We start from the raw sequence: 23216 nt of genomic DNA on the forward strand, positions 1-23216 counted from the left end.
AAATATGAAATATGAGATTCTATGGTATTTTCAAATATGTTATGGTAAAGGAGGAAACCTTCTACTAAAATAGAATTCTATGAGATGGTTTGTTTCATATTGTCATATCTTAATTCTAATTCTAAACTACGCACATTCAACAACAAAGGACAATGCGTTGGTAATTTGTAATCAATAACACGTGAAAAGAATCTTAAAAACACATCATAACCCTAATCAACATAGCATAAATAGAAAATGTTCAGCGATAGAACAAACTACCACACACACGCATCACAAATTGAATTGAGAGATAGAAACCGCAGTCGCATCATCAAAAATCATAACGAATTCAGAAAGCAATGGAGATATAAGAAAAATAGTTGCAAAGACTTCAATTGTAATTGACCAATTACATCATAAACTTGTCCTCAAAAAACTAATCATCATCCAAAATATGTCTGTTGTTAAAGATTGAACATTATAGGTTCAGAACTATACAACGCATAAAAGAAACTCAAATTCATAAAACCCTAAAATCCTTCCCAAATACTAATCCACCATAACCCTAAGCACCTTGACCATCCTAAGCACGTTCACCACGAATGCGACGAGCAAGCTGAATATCCTTTGGCATAATTGTCACCCTCTTAGCATGAATTGCACACAGATTGGTGTCCTCAAACAATCCAACCAGGTAAGCCTCAGCTGCTTCCTGAAGTGCAAGAACTGCATGGCTCTGGAATCTCAGATCCGTCTATAACAACAAGAATAGCAATATTAATCAGAAAAATATCAACATAAACAAATACTAGTGATTAAATAAACCAAAGAGGAACAAGATTTCACACAAAATCGTTTATGAAGGTAAGTAACAAAATTTACCTTGAAATCTTGAGCAATTTCACGGACAAGACGCTGAAATGGAAGCTTGCGGATCAAAAGCTCAGTACTCTTCTGGTACTTACGGATCTCACTGTAAATCATATCAATCGAAAATTAACAACAACGAAAACCTAAATTCATAAACCGAAATTTCAAAACTCCAAATTCCTATAAATTATTAATCCAAAATTCGAATTCAAAGTTTGAAAACATCAAATTCATCAATCGAATATTCAAAACAAAACGAAAACCTAAAGAAATCAATAATAGAAACTGCAAAACTCCGAAAACCTAAAAATTAGGGGAAAAGGAAATTACCGAAGAGCAACGGTTCCAGGGCGGTAACGGTGAGGTTTCTTTACTCCACCTGTAGTAGGAGCAGATTTCCTAGCAGCCTGAACGAAAAAAGCGATGAAATCAATCGAAAAATTCGAATCGAAGAAAACAAAACTCTATAATCGAGAAAACAAAAAACAAAACTGTTACGGCGGTGAACGGTGGTTACCTTGGTGGCGAGCTGCTTCCTTGGAGCCTTACCACCGGTAGACTTGCGAGCGGTTTGCTTGGTACGAGCCATGGAATCGGAGAGAGAAAGCTTAATTAGATTTAGCGAAAGCGAAGAAAGTGTAATGAGATGAGGGTTGTTGAAGAGAAGCGTGTTTATATATGCGAGGGTTAATTGTGATTAAGGAAGGTTAATTGGGGTAAAGAGAGATCGTGGACTTTGAATGCTTCAACGGTAATGATGAGTTTTTTAAGTGAAAATATTAAGTGCGATCCGTGTGGTTGTTTATTATTGGTTGGTTTATGAAGTTGCGGATTGCCAGCGTGGACAATTTGTGTTTCTTTTGTGAGTGTAAACGTTTCAGCTTATTCTCGCCTTTAACACGTCTTTCATTTTTCATTCTTTTTGACAGGAAAAATTGAAGTTCTTTTTTTTTTTTTTTGAAGAAGAAGAAGAAAATATATTGAAGTTCTTCTAATAGCGCATTTTTTGACAAAATTATTTTCTTTTTTATAATCCATATTCTTATTAAAGTTCGAATATGTATTGGACTTCTAGAATTAAGACAACATTGGACTTCATGTAGGTAATGGAAGTACATTGCAGTACTTAGGTACATCATATTACTAACATATTGCCAACTCCTCTTCTCATTGAAGATAGTGCAACTAACTAGAAAGAGCAAATAAGTTTTGATACATCATATTATTCTATGACAATCTTTAACGAACTTCATCCCTTGTTATTTCTCAAACTCAATGTCTTTGTTCAGATTATGGTGGAAAATTTCTTCAATCCATTTTTATGTCTACATTAGGGCTGGAAATAAGTCAAATCGAATCGAATCTGTCTGAGCTCAACTCGACTCGTTAAGAATTAGCTCGGTTCGAACCTCGGTTCGAGTTTGACACGAGCTTTTTTTTCAGCTCAAGTTCGGCTCGTTTAAAGTTCACGGACAATTTGGTTCGGCTCATTAGGTTCAATTCATTTGTTCAAAGCGCATAACTTTCAGTATGAAAATGAGTAAAGCCACTTAAACACGAAACTCAAAAGTCAAAAAATTTAAATTTTTGACACATAAATATAATATATTGGAATTTATATCAATTTTTAATGGACTCCATGAGGCTATTATTACACTTAGTAATTAACTTTGGTATGCAACCACCAAATCCAGTTTGCCTTCTTGTGTCATGTGTTTATCTTATTATAGATAATTGTATCCTCCAATTTTCATGCATGTTCCATAGCGGGACTATCTTAGTTTTGAAATCCTTAAAAACTACACCAACATGTTGTCTATTTATTTTAATGTAGCTCATTTCTATCCTATTATTACTAAGTATTTGTCTTAGTTTTTAAAGTATTATATATATAATTAATTATCTAATTGTGTATTTATCAATTATATATATATATATATATATATATATATATATATAATCGAGTCATCTCATGAATCAAACGAGTCGAACTACATATAGTTCAAGTTCAGCTCAATTAGTTAGCGAACTTAATTTTCAGCTCAAGTTCGGCTCATTTGGTTCATAAACCAAGTTCGACGAATCAATTATCGAATCAAATTACGAACTCTAATCGAGTTGGTTCGGTTCATTGGAACCCCTAGTCTACACCGAGGAACTTATTCATCAATTCACTAACTTCATGACTTTATCTTTAGGCCTTCGTGGAAAATGGTTAAACAATTTATCGTTGATAGGCAAGTGCAACAGTCAATGAACATCATTTAGAGCCATCTTACTACTTGTAAGATGAAATCTTTTGGTCTCCTTATGCCACATTCCTCTAAATGTTATGCATAGGCAATGATTATCTTGTACCTCTTTCACATCCTCAATGGAGTTGGCTCGCTTGTCGCTGAAGTCTTCTTAGGGATCCAAATCAACCACACTCCAAGATTCATGCTGTCTCGTTCTGATTATGGAGTCAACTAACCCTTTTTTTCTTATTCGGTCACGAAGATATCCTGATAAAAGGCCTTGCGACTTACTAATGTCCTTTCAATACTTCTACTTTCTTGTTGTTAAGGGGATACTATAATGAGATGTGTAAAGTGATAAGGTCAATGTCGCACCATGAATGTTGAACGTCAGCCGCTCTATGATGATGTTGTAGGATGAGAAAGGGGCGCTTATTATCAAGTATCCGGCGTTTATCATCTTTGTGTTTTATTATGTACCAAAAATGGTTTTAGGGTAGTGTACCAGTTAACCTCGACTTGTTATCGTGAGAAACCCCCCAGAGTGCGATTATACGGTTGAAGTTGCTTGAACGTTAGTTGTAAACATTTGAAGGCTTTGCTATATGGGATATTTTGAGCTTCCTGGACCTATTGATCCTCTCTTCACATCTGAGTTAAAAATATAGACCTATCTTACGAAGGGATCATCATCGTGCGAAGCAAGTTCTTCTTGGTCTTTGGTAAAAATTAAAATTAGGGTTTTGGGAGAGCCAAGTTTTCCATCATATGTTGAATTTGATTAATTTGTCATCAATACTTTGTGCGTAGCGTATCTTTGCCGAACTAGACTCTCATTCTCTCGAGAATCCACTAAATATTGTATTAAAGGTGTGCATGATTACCTCATTATTCTTTCGGGGACTTTTATTATTTTCTTAGGGGAGGCGGGTTAAGGAGATCTTTACATGTCATATTCTTATCAATTTATCAGTCACCGTCTTCGACCTGAAGCAATCATTTGTATTATGCCCATTTGTGCTTTCTCCTTTAGTGGATAACCTATCAACCTCATTTGCATCGCTTCCTATAAAATTTGGCTTCTTTTGATTTTCAGCTGAGTGTTTGAGATTATAACGACCTCGGTCATATCCACATCTAGTTGGATTATTTTGTTGGTACCATATGACATTTGGGTCAATAATGGTCCCTTCGCTTCAGACCTCGTTCTTTCGTATACTGGTTCCTTTTTATTTGCATTACCTTCTTCCCCTTTTATGTAGCATTTGACATGCTTCATAATATCCTTCACAATAGTAGTTGGTTTTTAGGTCAAAGATTCGTTGAAGTGTTCTACTTTCAAATTGTTTTGAAATATCCAACGAACATCTTCTGGTGTCGGTTCGAAACTCAAATAACTTTCTTTGTTAAGCAAGTTAGGTACTCCTTGAGGGGCTTTGAATGGCCTTGAAGGATGTTGAAGAGGTTGGTTGCCATAACGTTACATGTTTACTTCAAATGACAAATGAATTGGTGGATCATATTGTGGTTGAAATTATGTATCTTGCGGGGGTATCCGTGGAGGTGTATACCATCATCATAGTATATCGTATTTTAAAGTTATAGACAATAACTTGCACTTTAGGGGTTCGACCGCACCAATTATTGTCATTTGAATTCTTATGACTATCAAGGGTTTATCAAGTGTTTCAAGGGAGCCATCCTCCCATCAAACGTCGCTAGGTGAAGGAGCATAAAGTTTTCATGGACGGGAGACCCCATGTCTCTTAACACAAAAGTTGGGAGTCGTACAACTCTCCGTTATAGAGTTTATTTGTCACACTTTTTTACCGTATTAGATTCGAGTTTGCAAATTTTCATTTTAGTCACACAATTCATCTTCAATGGCTTGAATTGTGCTTTGTGACTCATTATCCTTGAGGGGATAAGTGCCTCACACCATCTTTGTCAGTTGATCTTGTGTGCCCGAGAGTTTTCTTTAGGCTTAATTGCACTTTTGGACCCATATCTTTCCAAAAGTTGCGGTTATGGACCCCTAACTAATTTAAATACAAAACAACCCCCTATGTTTTGATTCTTTGGCAGTTTTGGACCCCCAAGGCAAAAAAAAAAAAAAAAAACACGTGGCACCTCACTTAGGGTGCCACGTCAGCGTTGACCAGGTCAACAATGGACTGGGGGTCCAAAACTGCCAAAGAATCAAAACATAGGGGGCTGTTTTGTATTTAAATTAGTTATGGGTCCATAACCGCAACTTTTGAAAAGATAGGGGTCCAAAAATGCAATTAAGCCTTTTCTTTATCGCGGCCCCACTACGAGTGCTAAAGGTTTTTGTTAGAATACATTAAGGGCACCTTGTCGATAATCTACAACGGACAAGGTATCATAATGACTATTTTTAGGGTAAAAAAAGGGATGGATTCTAACTTGCTTAAGGTCGCCTTTATATAGAGAAGGTAGGTATGGAGATATATCCATTATGGTCACTATTGTAGTCGATGATCTCGGAGGCATGCAGCTGGTACTCATTTTGCCCATTTTTGTGGTGTGGCTACGTGATTGAGTAACGATAACACATATGTCGTGCTGATGTGACTTAGTATTTTGTAAGAAAACGAGCACATTCGAGTATTGAGTCATGATTTTGACAACGAGTCTGTTAATCTCGGTATTGAACCTGGACATCAGGATTATGTAAGGGTCGAATAGGTGTATAAAGAACATACCGATCCAATTTCATAATCTCATTACATAAATACATAAAAAAAAAATAAAAATAAAGAAACAATGTTTTGATAGAAAATATATAATTTAAATAAAAAAAACTGAAAATATTTGTTTATACAAAAAGAATATTCCCATTGGTGGATGTCTCTATATATATATATATATATTGGTAGATAGACGAAATGACAAAGCTATTATAAACTCACAGACACAAGTGGAGATATCAGGGTTTGAATCCCAATCATGACATCTGGCTTAACAATTTCACCATTTTACCGATTGAGCTAGAACTTGTAAATTATTTATCTTTATTTCTACTCAAAATAATAAAATTAGTGTAAATCACACACACAACTCATGAAAGTCACACAAAGTCACAACCATACCCAAGTGAGAAACAAGACAAGAAAACAACTACAGAGGTTAAAAAAAAGCGGAAAAACAAAAACTACCAAACCCAACAACATTATTAATTTTTCTGCTGCGAAGAATTAGGGTTTTCAATCTTCTTCTTCGTTTCACTTCTCGTAAGCTTCATCTCATTCATTCTACTATCTTTCTTATTGCTAACTTCAATTATTCTCTTTCGCTTGCATTTTTTTGTTTTAGCTTACTAGTTCTAATTTTGTACAATGATTGTTCAAATTTCATCGTTTGTTTTTTATATATTTTTTGCTATTTTTGTTTTTGATTGATTTCGAAAATTGGGGTTTTGACTGTGTTTGAGATCCGTGTGTTTTTGTTGTTGTCGAAATTGAGAAAATTGCGGAAATGTGTTCTCTATTCGTTGACCTTCGTACTTCGTAGTTGAAAGTACACAGAGAGAGTGTGTGTAAGATAGTACTTTGAATTTTCAATTTTTATTTTTTAATTTTTAGAATTGCTCTTTTTAGTTTTTTTTTTTTTTTGGTCTTAACCCTCTAGTTCAAAGGGAAGGGGAGCTGGTAATCCGAACTTCGGCTGCGAGGTTAGTCAAGGCTAATCAGAAATTGTTACAGCCATAATTCGAACTCGGGTTCCACTGAATTATTGCTCTCTGTAGTTATGTAAGGTTTTAAATTTACAGAAAATAGTGTTTTGTTCAAATTCTGCTACACAATAGTGCTATAGCGCCACTATAGCAACAATTTCACAGTAATTTGTACTAAGCGTATCGTGGAACAATAAAGATTTGTTAAAATTCCATTATGCAATAGCGCCACTATTGCCACTAGTTAACAACATTGGTTTGGGTGTTTAGATGTTTTTGAGATTAGCTCGTTGTTATGTACTTCATTATTGCCACAATTTGTTGGTTGATGTTTATGAGACGAAGTTTGTTGTTTTTGGTCCTTCGTTGTGCGTAAAACTTTCTAATTGCTAAGACTAGGTCAACTATCACTGACTGACTCTTAAGCTAGTTAACTTATTGACCTTGGATGGAAACCGGTAATAAGCTGCAAAATAATGTACTCGACTGTTGAAAAGAATCTCAGTCATAAAGTTGTTTATTCTCCTCATTTATTTATGCAATGTTTTGCTGGCCATTTTATGCTATCCTAATCATTTTTGGATCAAACAAGGATCCCCTTGACCTGCTAGCGCGATTGCTTTTTCTAGTATACTGTTATGCTTTCTTTCTCCCCTCTTCCTTATTGTTTGAACAGAACTTTTTGCATAGATGTTTGAATAGTCAAGATATTGTTGTGAACTCTATTTGTCTCTGTCATTGTGGGGGCAGTGCTGCAATCATGGAAAATAGCGATTTGTTCAAATTTTGATATGCTTTAGCACCGCTATTGGATAACACTTTGTATTTAATAGCCTATCACGCTTTGTTCAGATTCAGCTATGCTATATCGATATAGTGCCTCTAATCTATAGCCGATATTTGACCATACTGCTAACTGCGTCACTTTTGTGCTCCAACAAAAGTGATTGATTCTCGACAATAATTAGTAATTTTCCCTGATTTTCAAACTGCCTTTGTCTCCGTGCACAGTTAGTGGTTATCTCTTTATTTCCTTTTTGATCCATGTAGCCGACCCCAGTGGGATAAGGCTTGGTTGTTGTTGTTGTTTCTTTCATTTAAGATAGTCATTAAGCTTTTAGATTCGAGTTTTTATCATAGCTGGCATTATTTGTAATTTTAGAACATTGTTGACCAACTCGAATCAAATTTTTCTGCAGGGATTATTTTTTGAAGAGTTGATTTGGATTCAGTCACTGGGTGCATAGCCTCTATGTACAAGCATGGTATGCACCATAACCTTTTCCACCTCTATTCTTTGTTAAAGTCGTTGGTAGAAAAATTTCATCTACCCTCCAGGCCTCAAGGAACACAGGAGGAAAGTGATTCTCTATTAAGTTAATATAAAATATAATTAGTTCTTTAATTGATATTCAGGACTTTTAGCGAATTATTGCTTGATTAACCAAGTTGGATGCGGGCTTAAGAGGCTTATAGAAAATCTTTAGCTTTACTACCATTTGTTAATTCTGATGGACGACCGTGAAAATGGAAGGCACAAAGCAGATCAATATAAATCTGCTCAAGGACAGGTATGTAGAAATACGCCTCTGCTCAGAAATAAATTGAAGTTTTTTTTTGGGTTGATGAAATAAATTTCAGGTTGCATGAACATAACAGTCAATAAAAGTGCTGCATATTAAACCTAAGAAGGGTGTTTTCTCTACTAATATTGTTCTCAAAATTGCTATTGCAGTGGTTGATGCAACAACATCAGCATCAACATCCTTCCATGAAGCAGATTATGTCAATCATGGCCGAACGAGATGCAGCCATTCAAGAAAGAAATCTGGCCCTCTCTGAGAAAAAAGCAGCACTTGCAGAACGTGACATGGCATTCCTGCAGCGAGATACTGCAATTGCGGAACGGAATAATGCACTTATGGAAAGAGATAATGCAATAGCAACCCTTCAGTTTCGAGAAAATGCTTTGGCCAATGGTGGTATGTCATCATGCCCTCCAGGATGTCAAATCTCACGGGGAGTTAAGCATATACATCACCTTCCGCAACAGGTAAACCATTTGCCTAATATGGGTGATTCTTCTTACGGCACACGTGAATTGCACACAACTGATGCCCTCCCAGCAGCCCCCGTTTCTTTAGAGGTTGGGAAACCACCTAGGCGTGCCAAACGACCAAAGGAAAGCAAGTCTGATTCACCTAACAAGAAGACTCCAAAATCTAGAAAAGTCAAGAAAGAGGGTGACGATTTAAACAAGACAATGTTTGCCAACAACAAAGAACTTGAATGGAAGAGTAGTGAGGAAATTATAAATGGAGATGATGATCTTAACAAGCAGTTAGCAATCTCAAAGGCTGATTGGAAACCTCAGGACTTGGCATTGAACCAAGTTGCATACGATGATTCAACCATGCCAGCACCAGCATGCTCTTGTACTGGTGTTCTAAGACAGTGCTACAAATGGGGTAATGGAGGTTGGCAATCTGCTTGCTGTACAACCACTTTATCGGTATATCCACTTCCTGCAGTGCCAAACAAAAGGCATGCTCGAGTAGGCGGTAGAAAAATGAGTGGAAGTGCTTTCAATAAACTACTTAGCCGGCTTGCAGCCGAAGGGCATGATCTCTCACACCCAGTTGACCTTAAAGACCATTGGGCCAAACATGGTACAAATCGATACATCACAATAAAGTAGACAACAGGGCATTTTTCTCCGGATGGGCAATACATGATCAATGGTCAGTTATGTATTCTAAAGTTGAACAAGGAGGAAAATAAGGTAATGTAAATGGCATCTGTGAAAGATTATTAATGCGTCATTCCTATAATTAGGATCCAAGTAAATGGCAATGTAAAACATATTTCTGTCACTGGTAACCATTTTGACCTGAAAAAATGGTCTGTGGTGGTGGCAATCACATTTAATAGGCTTGGTTAATGCATCTTGTGGTGGTTAAGACTAAATAATTGTAGAGCCTTGTACTTTGGTTGAATCTTGCTATAAAATGAACTATCTGATTCATATGTAGAATTGATACATGTATGTACATTTTCTTCTCTCGCGTGCAGTACTACTGTTTTTAGTTGACTAAATAAATAGTTTCTTTAAGATAAAAAAATATTTAGCTATTAATAGTTAAAGAAAAAAAAACTTTAATTTTTATCGTTTAAAAATATCTTAAATTTTAATTATTACAAGTCAAAGTGATCCTCTGCCCTCCCAAGTGGTAAGAAACTTCACTTTTTAGTCCCTACAAAATTTTCCGTTAGTGTTTTTAGTCCCTATTAAATTAAAATTTGTTTAATTATGCTTAAAATTTTAAATTTTTTAATGATTTTTTACATACTTGTTTAAAACATTATAAATGGTTCCGCTACAATAAATTAATTCAAAATTTTATTTTTAGGTCCAAATTTTTGTTAGTTTTATCTTGAATTTTTAGCGATTTAAAAAAATTATATTTAATTCATTATATGTTAAAAAATTCTAATTTTTTATAAAAGAGATAATTATAATGTTCTTAACATGTATGTTAAAAATCATTTAAAAATATAAAATTTTAAGTATAATTAAACAAATTTCAATTTAACAGGGACCAACGCATATTTTTAGTCCTGGTAAAATTAGAATTTGCTTAATTGTGCTTAAATTTTTAAATTTGTAACATATATTTTCACATACTTACTTAGAATATTATACAAAGTTCCTCGGCAAAAAAGTAACTTAAAATTTTATTATTAGGTCCAAATTTTTATTAATATAATCTTGAAAATTTGGCTTTTAGAAAAATTCATATTTAATTCATTACATGTTAAAAAACTAAATTTTTTTACAAAAGAGTGTCTTACGATGTTATGAACATGTATGTAAAAAATCTTTTAAAAATTTAGAAGTTTAAGCATAATTAAACAAATTTTAATTTAACAAGGACTAAAAACACTATAAAAAAAAATTGTAGGGACTAAAAAGTGTGATTTATTTTTATAGGGACTAAAAACAAAACTGCAGATATTTATAGGGACCAAAAACTTAATTAATCCTTAAAATAATTAAGCTCACTTCAATTTGCTCAGAATGGTTGCCATGTTTTGGAAAAGAAAATTTTAGGCGAGTTGAATTTTAATTTAGTCACGAGGTTTAAAAATTCTTACAAAAAAACTTACTATTACTTCATCCGTTTTAATATTTTTAGATTACCATGTTTTTAGATTATTATAAATTTTTAGATAAGTTAAAAGCAACGGGGTGGAATGGATTTTGAACGAAGTAAAATAGAATGGAATAAATAAATATTCAATTCCATTATATTGATATGTTACGATGGAATGAAACTAATTCTTTATTCCATGAAAAATAGATGGAATGGAATGAGATATTTTTTTATTCCAATTTTATCTTTCGTTTATAAAAGCATCAATATATTGAATTATGAATTCAATTTGATCGATATGTCATCGTTATTTTGAATCTATAGGGATTATGAATTCGGTTTCCTTCTCTTAAATATGCACCATGTAAGAGTATAAGACTACTAGAACTTTTACCCGTGCTACCGCCCGGATCATAAACAATGGAGAAGCTAATATATTTATAATAATTTCTTATGCCTACAAATTTTGGAAAATTTCTTTAAACACTATGATTTTAATATTTCTACAATAAGAAAAATTGTTTAAACTTTTTAACTTAACATTAAATAAAATTATTATATTGTAAACAAAAAAAAAGATAGTTGCAATTTTGGTCTCCCTAAAAGGCAAGACATAAAAAACAATTGCGGATAAAGCCAATAAGGCAAAATACAAATAAGGTGTCGTATATAGTGGATCACCGGACAAAAGCGAACAAACCTTCCAACACCCCAAAGAAAAAGCTGCCAAAAAATTCAAGCAAAACAGCAACCCAGCCAAAGACAAAATAACATGATGTTGAGGTATAAATGAGAACAAAAGGCCAAACATGACAACAACTATATAGTCATCAAAACAATAGCAAACCCACGAATACTCCTGCATCACAGCCAGCACTATAACAGAAAGGACATGGAGGCATAGCAGAACCGATAGGGAGATCTCACCACCAAAAGGAAAGCAAAAGGAAGCCACCACAGCCGCTGAAACTGCAGCAGCACCTAAACCCAAACATGTCAACCAACAACACCCACCAATCCACATACACAATAGCCTCTCTTAAAATATTATTCTGTCTAAAAAAGAGGTTTGAATACTCCATTTCCTATAGGTGTGACTAATCTAGTTCACAGACCAAATTGTGGGGCAGTCCTCACATGCATGTATGACATTGTTATTAGATGCTTCCAAACTTGATAGACAATCCTTCAAAGAACCTTCGTTGTTTGCAAAAATTAGTCCACTCTCCAAAAATTGTGCAAGTCATCTTTGAATCATGGAGAAACTTCAATACACATTTCCAGCTATAGCCAAAGTAATCCACCAAAATCAGTTAGGTGTCATTATTTAGCAGAGCAGTTCGACAAAATCCAAACCAAGTCTAAGTTTATTTTCATATGAATTAAAAGCAAGTGTTAGAACATATGACAATTTACAAATTTAAAAAAAAAATTTTGAAACTAAGTGCATACCAGAATTCTAGAAGTTACATCAATCATCAGATGCAGTCAATTAGTTGTTGGTAACTTTATGAGTCATCTTATAGTACTCACTCAAGTCATGCCATGTCAATCATCATTGAAGTATAACTTACCATTATTCTTTTTGACCATCAATTAGGAAGTTTCAATTTCATTTTAATCCGCAATGTTACATATGTAGCATAAGCAATTTACAACCGAAACTCTCTTGCAGAGCATGCCGATAACTTTGCTTTTCTCTGTTTATAAGTTAAACAAAAAAGTTTTACCGCCAGATCGCATAGCATACATTAATTTTTAGCATTACCATATATTTCAGAGTGCACAACACAATTTGTAGCAGTCTACAGTAACATGAAAAGACAATGCAAAAACATCGGTATACGGACACTTGTTAGTCTCCACGTAATATTGAAATTTTAAATGTGGAAAGAAAATGACATACAACCTGCCTTTTTTATTCCTTTGATTTGCTAATCAAACCACAATTCACGTCACATGTAGAATTAGAAACTTTCTCAACCGCTGTTCAAATGATTACCAAATTTGCATGTTCAAGTAATGTGTATTGTACCATATTACATATATCGAAATCTTCAAATAGAAAACCCAAAAATCAGAAATTGAACAAAAAAGAAACAATGTCAAAGCTTGTGCAAAATAAAACCTTTGTCTGATGGTTGCCTAATAGATTGATCATCTCAGATCCAGAATTTAATGTTGCATGATGCCTTTCACATAAAAAGCTTGGTCCATGAATCTGAACAATAACAAAAAAAAAACAGTGTCTTCATTTGAAGTTTCACAAATCCTATTAAACCATGTAAATGACCAACTGATCAACAGTTAAGAAAGAGGTAAGATGTATACATGTGAAAACAACTCTAATATGTACTACTGTCAACATAATTTCCAGCGTGCTTATTTTATCATCTGATTTGAGTTATTTCCTACTACTCAAAAACTGAAATGAAGTTCTAAATAATTTAAAATATATATATATATATATATATATATATATATATATATATATATATATATATATATTGACACATCAAAAACAATAATCAGGCACAAAAAGTCTTCATAAGAAGTTTCAAAATCCTATTTATTTTCCAGTGACTTCATTCTTCCTTTAAGTGAAATATGATATATGGAATGAAGTCTTAGTTTCTTATTAAAATACCCATTTCAATAGGAGTAGTCATAGCCTCTTTTATCTCATTCTTAATAAAAAAAAAAAAAACATACTTTAACTCATACCAGGAACATTATCATATTTCCATAGCAGTCATCCTTCGTTCAAGGTTCTACCCTTGTCACTTTGTATTAGTTCCATATATGAAACATATAGAAGATGATAAACAAACAAAGATTACTATTATAACTTAATGTCTACCATAGCAACGACATGTATAGGTAGTTTAAAACTAACCACACTATGAGTTGTGACATATCACAAATTCAATTTGACCAGATGAATTTAATCAATCATCTCCAGGCATGTATGTCTCAATAAATCTATACCAAAGCAAGTAAGCAACGATGAAGATGCCCAAGTTCTTAAATAGAGAAGTAAAACTCATTGTAATTAAGTATATCATGTTATAGAATGAAAAAAAAATTACAAAACTTTTTCAAAGTAACCATATTAGCATATGTATCAGTATAGTATGAAATTTTTGTAAGAGAAACAAAAACACTTCATATTCATTCCTATAAATCAGATGTCAATTAAATGACTTCAAATTTCAAAACTGCACATTTCTTACCAAAGGAAAGCTCTAACGTAGAATCTATTTTGATAGAACCATCTAGTAAGATAAATTATGACCTAATAGAAGAGGTATTGAAGATTCAATTGAGAGAAAAAGAAAAATGTTTTGCAAAGATAAAGTGGTGGTAGAGATTTCTAAACCTTAACAAATTGATAGAAATTAGAGAAAAATAGTGAGAGGGAGAAGAAGAGGGAAGCATGGGGCACTGTAGAGTTTGCATGGGTATTGAACAATAATGGAGAGGTGTGATAATAACAGCAGTTTTCCGACACGGTGGTCAACGATGATGCATTTACTTTAGAGGGTCGAAATGAAGGCAAAAGAAGAAGAAAGGATTTTGTGTGTTTTTGAAGAAGATGAGGAATCGTAGAGAGATGGAGAGAAAGGAGGGTTATTGGAAACCAATAACATTAATTATTTGTCATTTACAATACACTGTAAACTTGAACTTGAATTGTGATTTGTGTCAGCCAATTAATTTGACGGCATCAGTTGGAAAGTTGAATACAATTAATTTTGTCACGTAAGAAAGGAGGAAAAAATGGCAAACAGATTAGATCCAAGGGCTGAGGTTTGTTGGCGCCTAAAACAGGAGAAAAAGGAGGAAAAAATTGCAAACAGATTAGATCCAAGGGCTGAGATTTGTTGGCGCCTAAAACAGGAGAATTAGGGTTGGGAGTGTTATTTGGAGTTTTAACTAGGATTAGGAATAAGTTAGATAGATATGCAAACATTATCGCCAACAACAAATTTTCATCAATATTCAACAAGTAAGCTAATACTAGCTTGTTTGGAAGCAGCTTTCTCCCATCCCAAGGTATCCCAAGGCAAAAATTGATGTGATTTGGAAAAGCTACTATATGTAGCTTCACAGCAAACGTGGTTCTTACCGTGATTTTGCCTTGATGTGAAAATGGTACCGCACAACCAAACAAATACTACACAATATTAAAGGTCAAATGTATCTAAAAGTCTTTTAAGTTTTTCGTTTTTTTCAAAGTGGTCTTTAAATTTCAAAAATCCCAAACAAGTCCTTTTAGTTTTTGAATCGTTTCAAACAAGTCCTATTATAGATAGCATAGTTGATAATTGCTTCTTTGAACTCATCTTTTGTACCAAATCTGCCTCCTAACACCCACTTAAAATTAGTCATGTTTTTAGGCATGACAAATGGTGGATAATGCTCTTTGTTGCTATCATCTGAATCATCACCATTATCCTCTAAAAAGACTTGTTTGAAACGATTCAAAAACTAAAAGGACTTGTTTGGGACTGTTGAAACTTAAAGGACTTGTTTGGGACTTTTGAAACTTAAAGGATTACTTTAGAAAAAACGAAAAACTTAAAGGACCTTTAAATACATTTGACCTGATATCAAACAATAAATTTTGATGTCCAGCCTAATAACTATAAGCATCACGATCAATTTGGGAATTTTTTAAATTGAAAACTTTTTCTATAATAATAATAACAAGAATCAAAGCAAGGCAAGGCAAAGTAACACATGTAGCCGTGTAAGTTAGGAGCAAGAAGAAATAAGAAACAGTAAAGAGGAACAAAAGCGAGAATGAAGTGCTGCTAATAAAATAGAAAATGTAGGGATATAGTTGTAATTGTATTATTAATTGTTCCCTTTCATTCGATACACTCTAAATTAGGGGAATGAAAATATACTAAATGAGTGGTGTTGGATGAAATGAGTTCTATCACACTTCATTCTATTCCATTCACTACATTTCATGTTCCACTAGATCTCAAATCCATTTTCTTTATAGGGTATTGTATACAGTTTTTTCTTCAAGACTGAAAAGAGGTAGGGACAAAATTGTGAGTGAAAATCTATAAATATTCTCAATTTTATTTTTGCCAAATCTATTTCGTTAATTAAATCCAACAGTGTTTTTTTTTTTTTCACTAATTAATTGAGTCATCACACAGAAGTCAGTAGTCACCAAATTCTATATACCTTTTGAAAATTAGGTTTTAATATGTGTTAAATCTCTACAAGTAGTTTTGATTTAGATCTCTATAACTTTCTCTATAATTTATTTTATGGGCTCCATAGCATTAACCTCCATTAAAAAAAAACACGCCAAATATGCTAAGTAGACGTTGGATTAACACTTCCTAGCAAAGTTTTTTAATTAAAGATGACTAAAGCTCAAAGAAGAGACTACGAACTAATCAAATCAATAGAAACGCCAAATATGCACGAGTTGAACAATGCTCTGATAACAAAATAAATGAAAACCTCAATCGCAACCGAATTCTTCAACACATCCGCACAATGATTTTCTACATACAACCGCTGCAACACTAATGTTTGTGATTTCACTCGCATTTTGAATGAAGGATACCCAAATCTCTCAATCCAACCTAAGTATATCCCTACAATGTGTTAGATAAATCTACTTTCATATATTATATATATTTTTTTTGTAGTGTCAGGATTTGAACCCCAGACCTTGCATATATTATGCATCGTCCTTACGCTGAGCTCACGGAAACGTTATTTGATTTGTTTAATTATTATTATTTATTAGTCATAGTGTTTAAACATGATTAAAAGTAAAAAACAAACGATACATAACTCAAAAATCTCGTTGGTTCTTTATCCAAGCCTTATTTCAATAGTGATTAAGAGTAAAAAACAGTGCACTTGGTCCTAATATGAATTATAAATCCTATGAATGTTAGCAAAAATCAAGAGTTGCATATTTGGTGTTTTATGACGGGTTAATAGTGTTTTTCACCCCTGTAATATAGGTCATTTCCGGTTTTCGCCCTTATAAAATTTTCGGTTTGATTTATGTCCTTATAAATTTTTTTTTTTCCGGAATACCCCCCTCCTCCCTCCAACTCAGCAAATCAGCCTATGTGGCACTGACAAGGAATTTATTTTTCTTTTTTCTTTTTTTTTTTCACTTGCCACGTGTATAATTCGTTTTTTTTTTTTTAAATTGTGAAATTTTAATTTTAAAAAACTAAATTTTTGTTTTAATTGTTTTATTTTTTAAAATATTTGAAAATTAATTTAAAAAAAAAAATTCAGATTTTTTTCCAAAAATTTAAAAATATTAAAAATATGATTTTTTAGAATTTTTAAAATTTTAGAAAATGATTTTTTTTTAGTTTTAATTTCAAAAATGATTTTATAAAAATCTAGAATAAAATTTTCGAAAATAAAATCTGAATTTTTAAAAAAATCTGTATCCAGATTATTAAAAATAAAATATTTTCCATAAAAAAAAAATATGACTTTTTTTTTTAAATTTCGAATTTGTTTCTTCTAATTTAACTTTTTTTAAATTTTGAAAATTAAACTCCAGAATCTTTAAAAAAAATTAATTTCGAAAAAAAATCGAATATTTTTTCTAATTTTTTCTTTTTAAATTTTTTGGAAAAAAATCTGAATATTTTTTTTATTTTTGAAAATTAATTTTCAAATATTTTAAAAAATAAAATCTGATGTAGATAATTAAAAAAAAAATTGAGTTTTTTAAAATTAAAATTAAAAAGCGAAATTAAAATTTCACAATTAAAAAAAAAACGAATTATACATGTGGCAAGTGAAAAAAAAAAAGAAGAAAAAAAAAAAAATTTCATGTCAGCGCCACATAGGCTGATTTGCTGAGTTGGAGGGAGGAGGGGGGTATTCCGGAAAAAAAAAATTTACAAGGACAGAAATCAAACCGAAAATTTAATAAGGGCGAAAACCAGAAATGACCTATATTACAGGGGTGAAAAACACTATTAACCCTTTTATGACTGAGCACAACCTACATTTCGTTGATTCAATTTCACAAATGGACTTAATCCTATATTGGATAATAAAATTCAGTGTACATATTACAGACCCCTTCTTTGATCCAATGCCATCGAAACCCTTTGGATAGTATAAATACGGTCATCGGAGTCTTAGAGCTAGGTTGAATTGTCTACAATCCTAAGAAGCATTTAATGAAGACTCCGGTGACAACTACTTATACTGTCCTAAGGTTTTTCTATTTCACATCGCTGACAATTATACAATCTCCTTTCCTCCAATAGTACAAACAATGTCATCAAAACCCTTGGATAGTAGAAGCTGGTCGGATGAGTTTTGACAAGCATTTTGTGACTCCTCCAACCAGCTTTAACTATCCAGTATTTCGATGAAGGAACAAAAATGTATCGACTGCTCAAATGCGCCAAATGTCTGATTGCAAATAACCCAATTTCTCAAAAGATTTTGTTTGTTTGGTCACTAAAAAAGATACATATGCATGCTTAAAAGTTTCCATTTTAATGCTTACTTCCACATATTATTATTTATCATTTGTGTTCCTAGAAGCTTAGAATATTCCTAATTGACTTTTGTCAAACCTGCTAGAAACATAAATGTTTCAAGTTTGGTTTTGTTATGAATCCTAAAAGAGGTGAAATTCTTCTCAACCCTTCGAATCTGAAGAGCTTGTAGACTACAAGACTTGGTCACCATTAAGTTTAGATCAGCTACCAAAAAGCCATATGTTTTGGTCACACCTCTCTAGTGGCTTTTCTTGAAACTGTTCTAAACTTATTAAACTTATTAGTGTCAAGTTTTCAACATATGGAGCAGGGGGAAGGGAGAAACGAAGGTTGGGAATTAGGGTTTTGCAGGGTTGATGAAGATTCATGACAAGATTCATGATGTCTCAACAAATCTTGGAAAGAATCCACTTCTAACACTCTTGCTTCATGTTTCTCTCTCTAGAAATGCCCTCTCTCTCTCTAAAAATCGGAAAAATAACAAAAAGAATGAAGAAGATCCTCCAAAAATGAGAGCAAAGATATTTGTATGGCTGAAGCTGTCAGTGCACGCTTAAGCGTGCGGCTGGAAAATCTTCCGTTGGCCATTGAGAAGCTGCCACATGTTCCTTATCCATTGCAGATGAAGAACTGTGCTTAAGCGTGCTGGAAGCGTGGAAGGGCTCTGGCTACTGGAACTTGCACGCTTAAGCGTGCGGGAGGTTGCTTAAGCGTGCAGACTTTGGTTCATGAACTTCTTTCTTAATCCTTGCTTGTATTTTCCTGCACAAAAAGGGCTGAGTAAGGCATACAAAGCATGAATGGTATTAATGCACATAATTGAAGCTTTTCCATCAATAACTTGTAAAACAAACCACCAAAATGCCTAAACTAACACATGAATTAGATCACTTTTGAGTACTTATCAGTAGCCTTGCAAAATTGGAAGAAATAAGTGGAAAGCATAACAAGATTGTGATTTCTCAATGAACCTTGATGAATCCACACTCTCACACTCTTGTTTTGTGTTTCTCTCTTCAATTCGTCCATCCCTCTCTCTAAAAAACATAAGATATCTTTGATGGAAATGAGTGAATGACTTTTATACTTCTTATCGTAAGTGTGCTCGTTGATCGATGGGAGGCTTGCCATGGCGAGCAAAGCTTTATTCGCTAGTGGGTTTCTGCCATGTTAGCAAAGTGACTAGAAACCACCTTTGTTCGTCATGGCGAGGGCCATGCTCGCCATGGTGGATTCCATGTCTCTCCGACTTGGTACGCTTCAAGCTCGTTGTGGGATGGCCTCGCTTGGCCACACATATAACTTCTAAAAATGGGTGCTCTCTAACTTGCCTCGCCTTGTGCTCGCTTCAAACTCGTTATGGCAAGCTTTGTTGCCATTACCTCGCCATGGGATCACTATGACGAGCCTTTGATAAACTTGAATTTGGTGCTCTATGACTTGGCTCGCTTCTTTCTCGCCCCAGGCTCGCCACGGTGAGCCTATATTTGCACTTCTTTTTGTTTCCTTGCTTTCTAAGTGTCTTGGCAAACATTTTCCTACACAAAAGGTTGTTATCAGGTATAAAAAACATAAATTGACAATTCTTCATTATTTTCGGGTTTTTCATTAGATAACTTATAAAACAAGTAATTAAAGTGTCTAAAACATAATAGATATTTAACTACCTTATGACACTTATCAACCATCGGAATCACGAATGCACATTCATATACCAACTTTATTTTAATCAGGAAAGAAAGAGACATCAACATTACATTTATATTTTGTTAGAAAAAAATATATATTTACGCATTTTTTTCAAAATATATTTATACAAGCTAATAAGATAAAAATATTCCTTAAAAAAAAGTAAAATATATTAGCGTCCCTCTAGATCCGAGGCCTATACGGTCGCTTATCCCAACAATGGTCAAAGGGATATATTAAATACATGTTTTTTTTTTGTTAATTTTTATAAATACCAGCAATCTTCGTTCAAAAATAAATACTAGCGTTATGCGGTTTCATTTTTTTACAATACTAACGTGTGTAAATTACAAGCAATGTTTTTTATAAAATTTTAATTTTGATTAAAATTATAAGTGTAGATGTCTGGATTTTTAAATAGTAACAAACTATGTCTATATTTTACCAAAAATATATTAAATTTTTTTTTTCTTTTCAATAACATCAACAATATAGCTAGCATTTTTAAAAACAAATTTGTTTAAAGATACAACTTGAATACTGAGAAATCAAACAAAAAAAAATCATGTATTCCCTTTGTATATTGTTATAGAGGTTAATCCTTGAGTTATAATTTCTAAGAAAATGTCTTCAATTTTTTTTTCCTAAGAAAATGTTTATGGACAAAAAACATGTTTATGGAAACAGTTGTACCATTAAAGTTTTTCTTTCTTTCTTTCTATTTTTCCCTAATTTTTTCGATTCTATTATGATATTAATTTTCCTTCAAAAAAATCCTATTTATTTGTTAATATATTAATGAATATCGGATTTTATCATATATATACAGAAATATACTAATGGATATACTAATAATAAAACAATGAAAAAAATTTCCTTAAATATATAATTTTTTTAATCATCCTTAAACATATTTTATGTTTCTCTATTTTGACTAAAATTAATTTTTGCTTCACCCTTTTCTAAAATTAGGGTTTTGGACCCTTTATAACTTTTGGGACCTTCTCCCTTTTTTTTTAATGACGTGGTAGTATTGTGGCAAATTCGAATAAGATAAAATTGGTCCATGTCATTAGAGATGTTTAAATATAAACTGATTCAAAATAAAACCTTAAATCTGATTAAAAAATAGTAAACTATACATAGTAAAATTCATTGGATATATTTTTTTTAAGGAATTCATTGGATGTTTTTGAAAGTATACTTTTTGTAACAATCATTAGATCAGATCATATTGTGCTTTTCATTTTCAAAAGAAAATCAAACCAAATTGAACCGCACGTAAACATTTTTTATTTTATTTTATTTTATTTTATTAGTGTAATATATTAGATTAATCTATTATTTGTTAATGTTTTAATATTAATTAGTTTTTTTTTACTAAACCACATAAAATTATTAAATTTGGATTGTATCATAATCAATTTTTTATTTTAGTCTAAATTGATATATTTTTTTTAATTATGATACAACCCAAAAAACAATTCAAACTAAACCACGTAAAATTGGATTGTATTATAATCAATTTTTTTGGAAGTAATCCAAAATAAATTGAATTGTCAATATTTAATTTTTTAGGTCAAATGATTCATCCAAATCAAACACTCATACATGCCATTGAATAATATTCGTGCTGTTATTTTTGTAATTTTTTTTAAGTTTATTATTTATTTTATGTCTAAATTCTCTCAAAAAAATTTTATTTTATGTCTAAATATGTTTATGGTCCTTATACATATATCATCTTTTCATTTTAGTATCCCTAAAATTTTCCTTTGACCTATGGTCACAACAAAATTTTCAACCACCATTTTATGTCCCTATTTTTAAGCCAACTCATACGTAGCCTTTATATTTTTTAATGATATTGGGCAAAAATCTGTAGAATATTATAAAAGTCCCTAAAAAAAAATTATAATTTCTAATAAAACTGAAATTGAATAAGGATTTTTAACCGCAAAAAATATAAAAATTCATATTTGATTTATGTTTGTTCAAAAATTCTAATTATTTTTGTTAGAGATTATTACAATATTATAAACTTTTATGCAAAGTTTTATTCAAAATTATGAATTTTACGTACGAGTTTACTTAAAAGGAAAGACTAAAAGTAAAGATGAAAAACATTTGAGACTAAAATTTGAAGAATTTTTTTTATAGGGACTAAAACAAAATTTGATATATCTATAGGGATCAAAAATATATTTAACCCTTTATTTTAATTATTTAATATTAATATTTTTTTTTCTATAAAACGATAGATTTGTAACCCTAAATTCCGATTACCTCAAATCATCGAGATCTCGATTATCTTCTTTATCCTTCGTGCAAGCTTCGACATATTTTATTTCGCCATCACTGTCCTTTGCCTACACACACTGTCGTCCCGTCCTAATTGGCACACACACATTCATTTTCATTTTGTGCAATCTGTTCGCAATCCATCCTCCATATAGGAAGATTGCGCAAAATGAAAACGAGCTATGCGCGATCATCTATTCCAATCATGCCTACCGCCACATGTTCATTTTGTTTTTTTGCGAAATAATTTTTTTATAAACATATTAATTTACAAATCACCATTTCTTTTTGTTTTTATGAATTCTCATGATATTGTTTTCGTTTATCATGTTGTAGGTATGAAATTTTCGCCATTTAACTAGGATTAATCTTTTTCGGATAATCTGATGGGCACATACGGTGGTTTTTCCTCTTCCGACCAATTTTTTTTTTCATACGAAAGAGTTAAAGATCGATCTCATTCCTCTTGCTAAAGGTTCAATTCTTTTACTACTTAGTAAAAAAAAATCTTTTACCACTTGAATTAATCTACTGTTGATATGAGTCATCATTTTTATCAAAATGTTTATATGGAAATAATTTGACTAATAAATTTTTTACATTTTGTCATAAATTTTGCGATTCTATTATGTTATTTATGTTAACATATTTATGAATTTCAGATTTCATTTCATTTTTTGACTAAATATTTTATTTTATTATCTTTTTGAAAGGAAATATTTTATTTTATTATATATTCATAAATAAATAAATAGGT

The 23216-nt window shown here is 32.2% G+C and overlaps 2 protein-coding genes and 1 long non-coding RNA gene across 6 annotated transcripts; 1 reads left to right on the forward strand and 2 right to left on the reverse strand.

The window, feature by feature from the left end:
* Positions 1-348: 348 nt before the first annotated feature.
* LOC11419237 (histone H3.3) lies at positions 349-1536 on the reverse strand. The gene is made up of 4 exons (XM_003589336.4): positions 1370-1536; positions 1183-1259; positions 865-955; positions 349-736 (listed from the first exon to the last, which is right to left on the reverse strand). Exons 1-4 carry the CDS (start codon positions 1439-1441, stop codon positions 566-568), a joined length of 411 nt encoding a protein of 136 aa, XP_003589384.1. The 5' UTR covers positions 1442-1536; the 3' UTR covers positions 349-565.
* A 4638-nt stretch (positions 1537-6174) lies between these two features.
* LOC11428067 (protein BASIC PENTACYSTEINE6) lies at positions 6175-9846 on the forward strand. Of its 2 annotated transcripts, XM_003589339.4 has the most exons (4): positions 6175-6343; positions 7986-8051; positions 8203-8357; positions 8522-9846. In XM_003589339.4, the coding sequence occupies exons 3-4, from the start codon at positions 8298-8300 to the stop codon at positions 9482-9484; spliced, it is 1023 nt and encodes a 340-aa protein (XP_003589387.1). In that variant the 5' UTR covers positions 6175-6343; positions 7986-8051; positions 8203-8297; the 3' UTR covers positions 9485-9846. The 2 variants fall into 2 exon arrangements, with proteins under 2 accessions (XP_003589387.1, XP_039689203.1); XM_039833269.1 differs by having other exon boundaries at positions 7986-8357.
* A 1799-nt stretch (positions 9847-11645) lies between these two features.
* LOC112421294 (uncharacterized) lies at positions 11646-14009 on the reverse strand. 3 transcript variants are annotated; one of them, XR_003011537.2, is made up of 4 exons: positions 13837-14009; positions 13069-13161; positions 12393-12640; positions 11646-12224 (listed from the first exon to the last, which is right to left on the reverse strand). It is a non-coding gene; the product is annotated as an uncharacterized lncRNA (long non-coding RNA). The 3 variants fall into 3 exon arrangements; XR_003011536.2 differs by lacking the exon at positions 13837-14009 and adding an exon at positions 13665-13765; XR_003011535.2 differs by lacking the exon at positions 13837-14009 and having other exon boundaries at positions 11649-12224; positions 13069-13396.
* Positions 14010-23216: the final 9207 nt, after the last annotated feature.

The sequence above is a fragment of the Medicago truncatula genome, chromosome 1, assembly GCF_003473485.1.
Source record: "Medicago truncatula cultivar Jemalong A17 chromosome 1, MtrunA17r5.0-ANR, whole genome shotgun sequence".
NCBI classification, from domain to species: Eukaryota; Viridiplantae; Streptophyta; class Magnoliopsida; order Fabales; family Fabaceae; genus Medicago; species Medicago truncatula.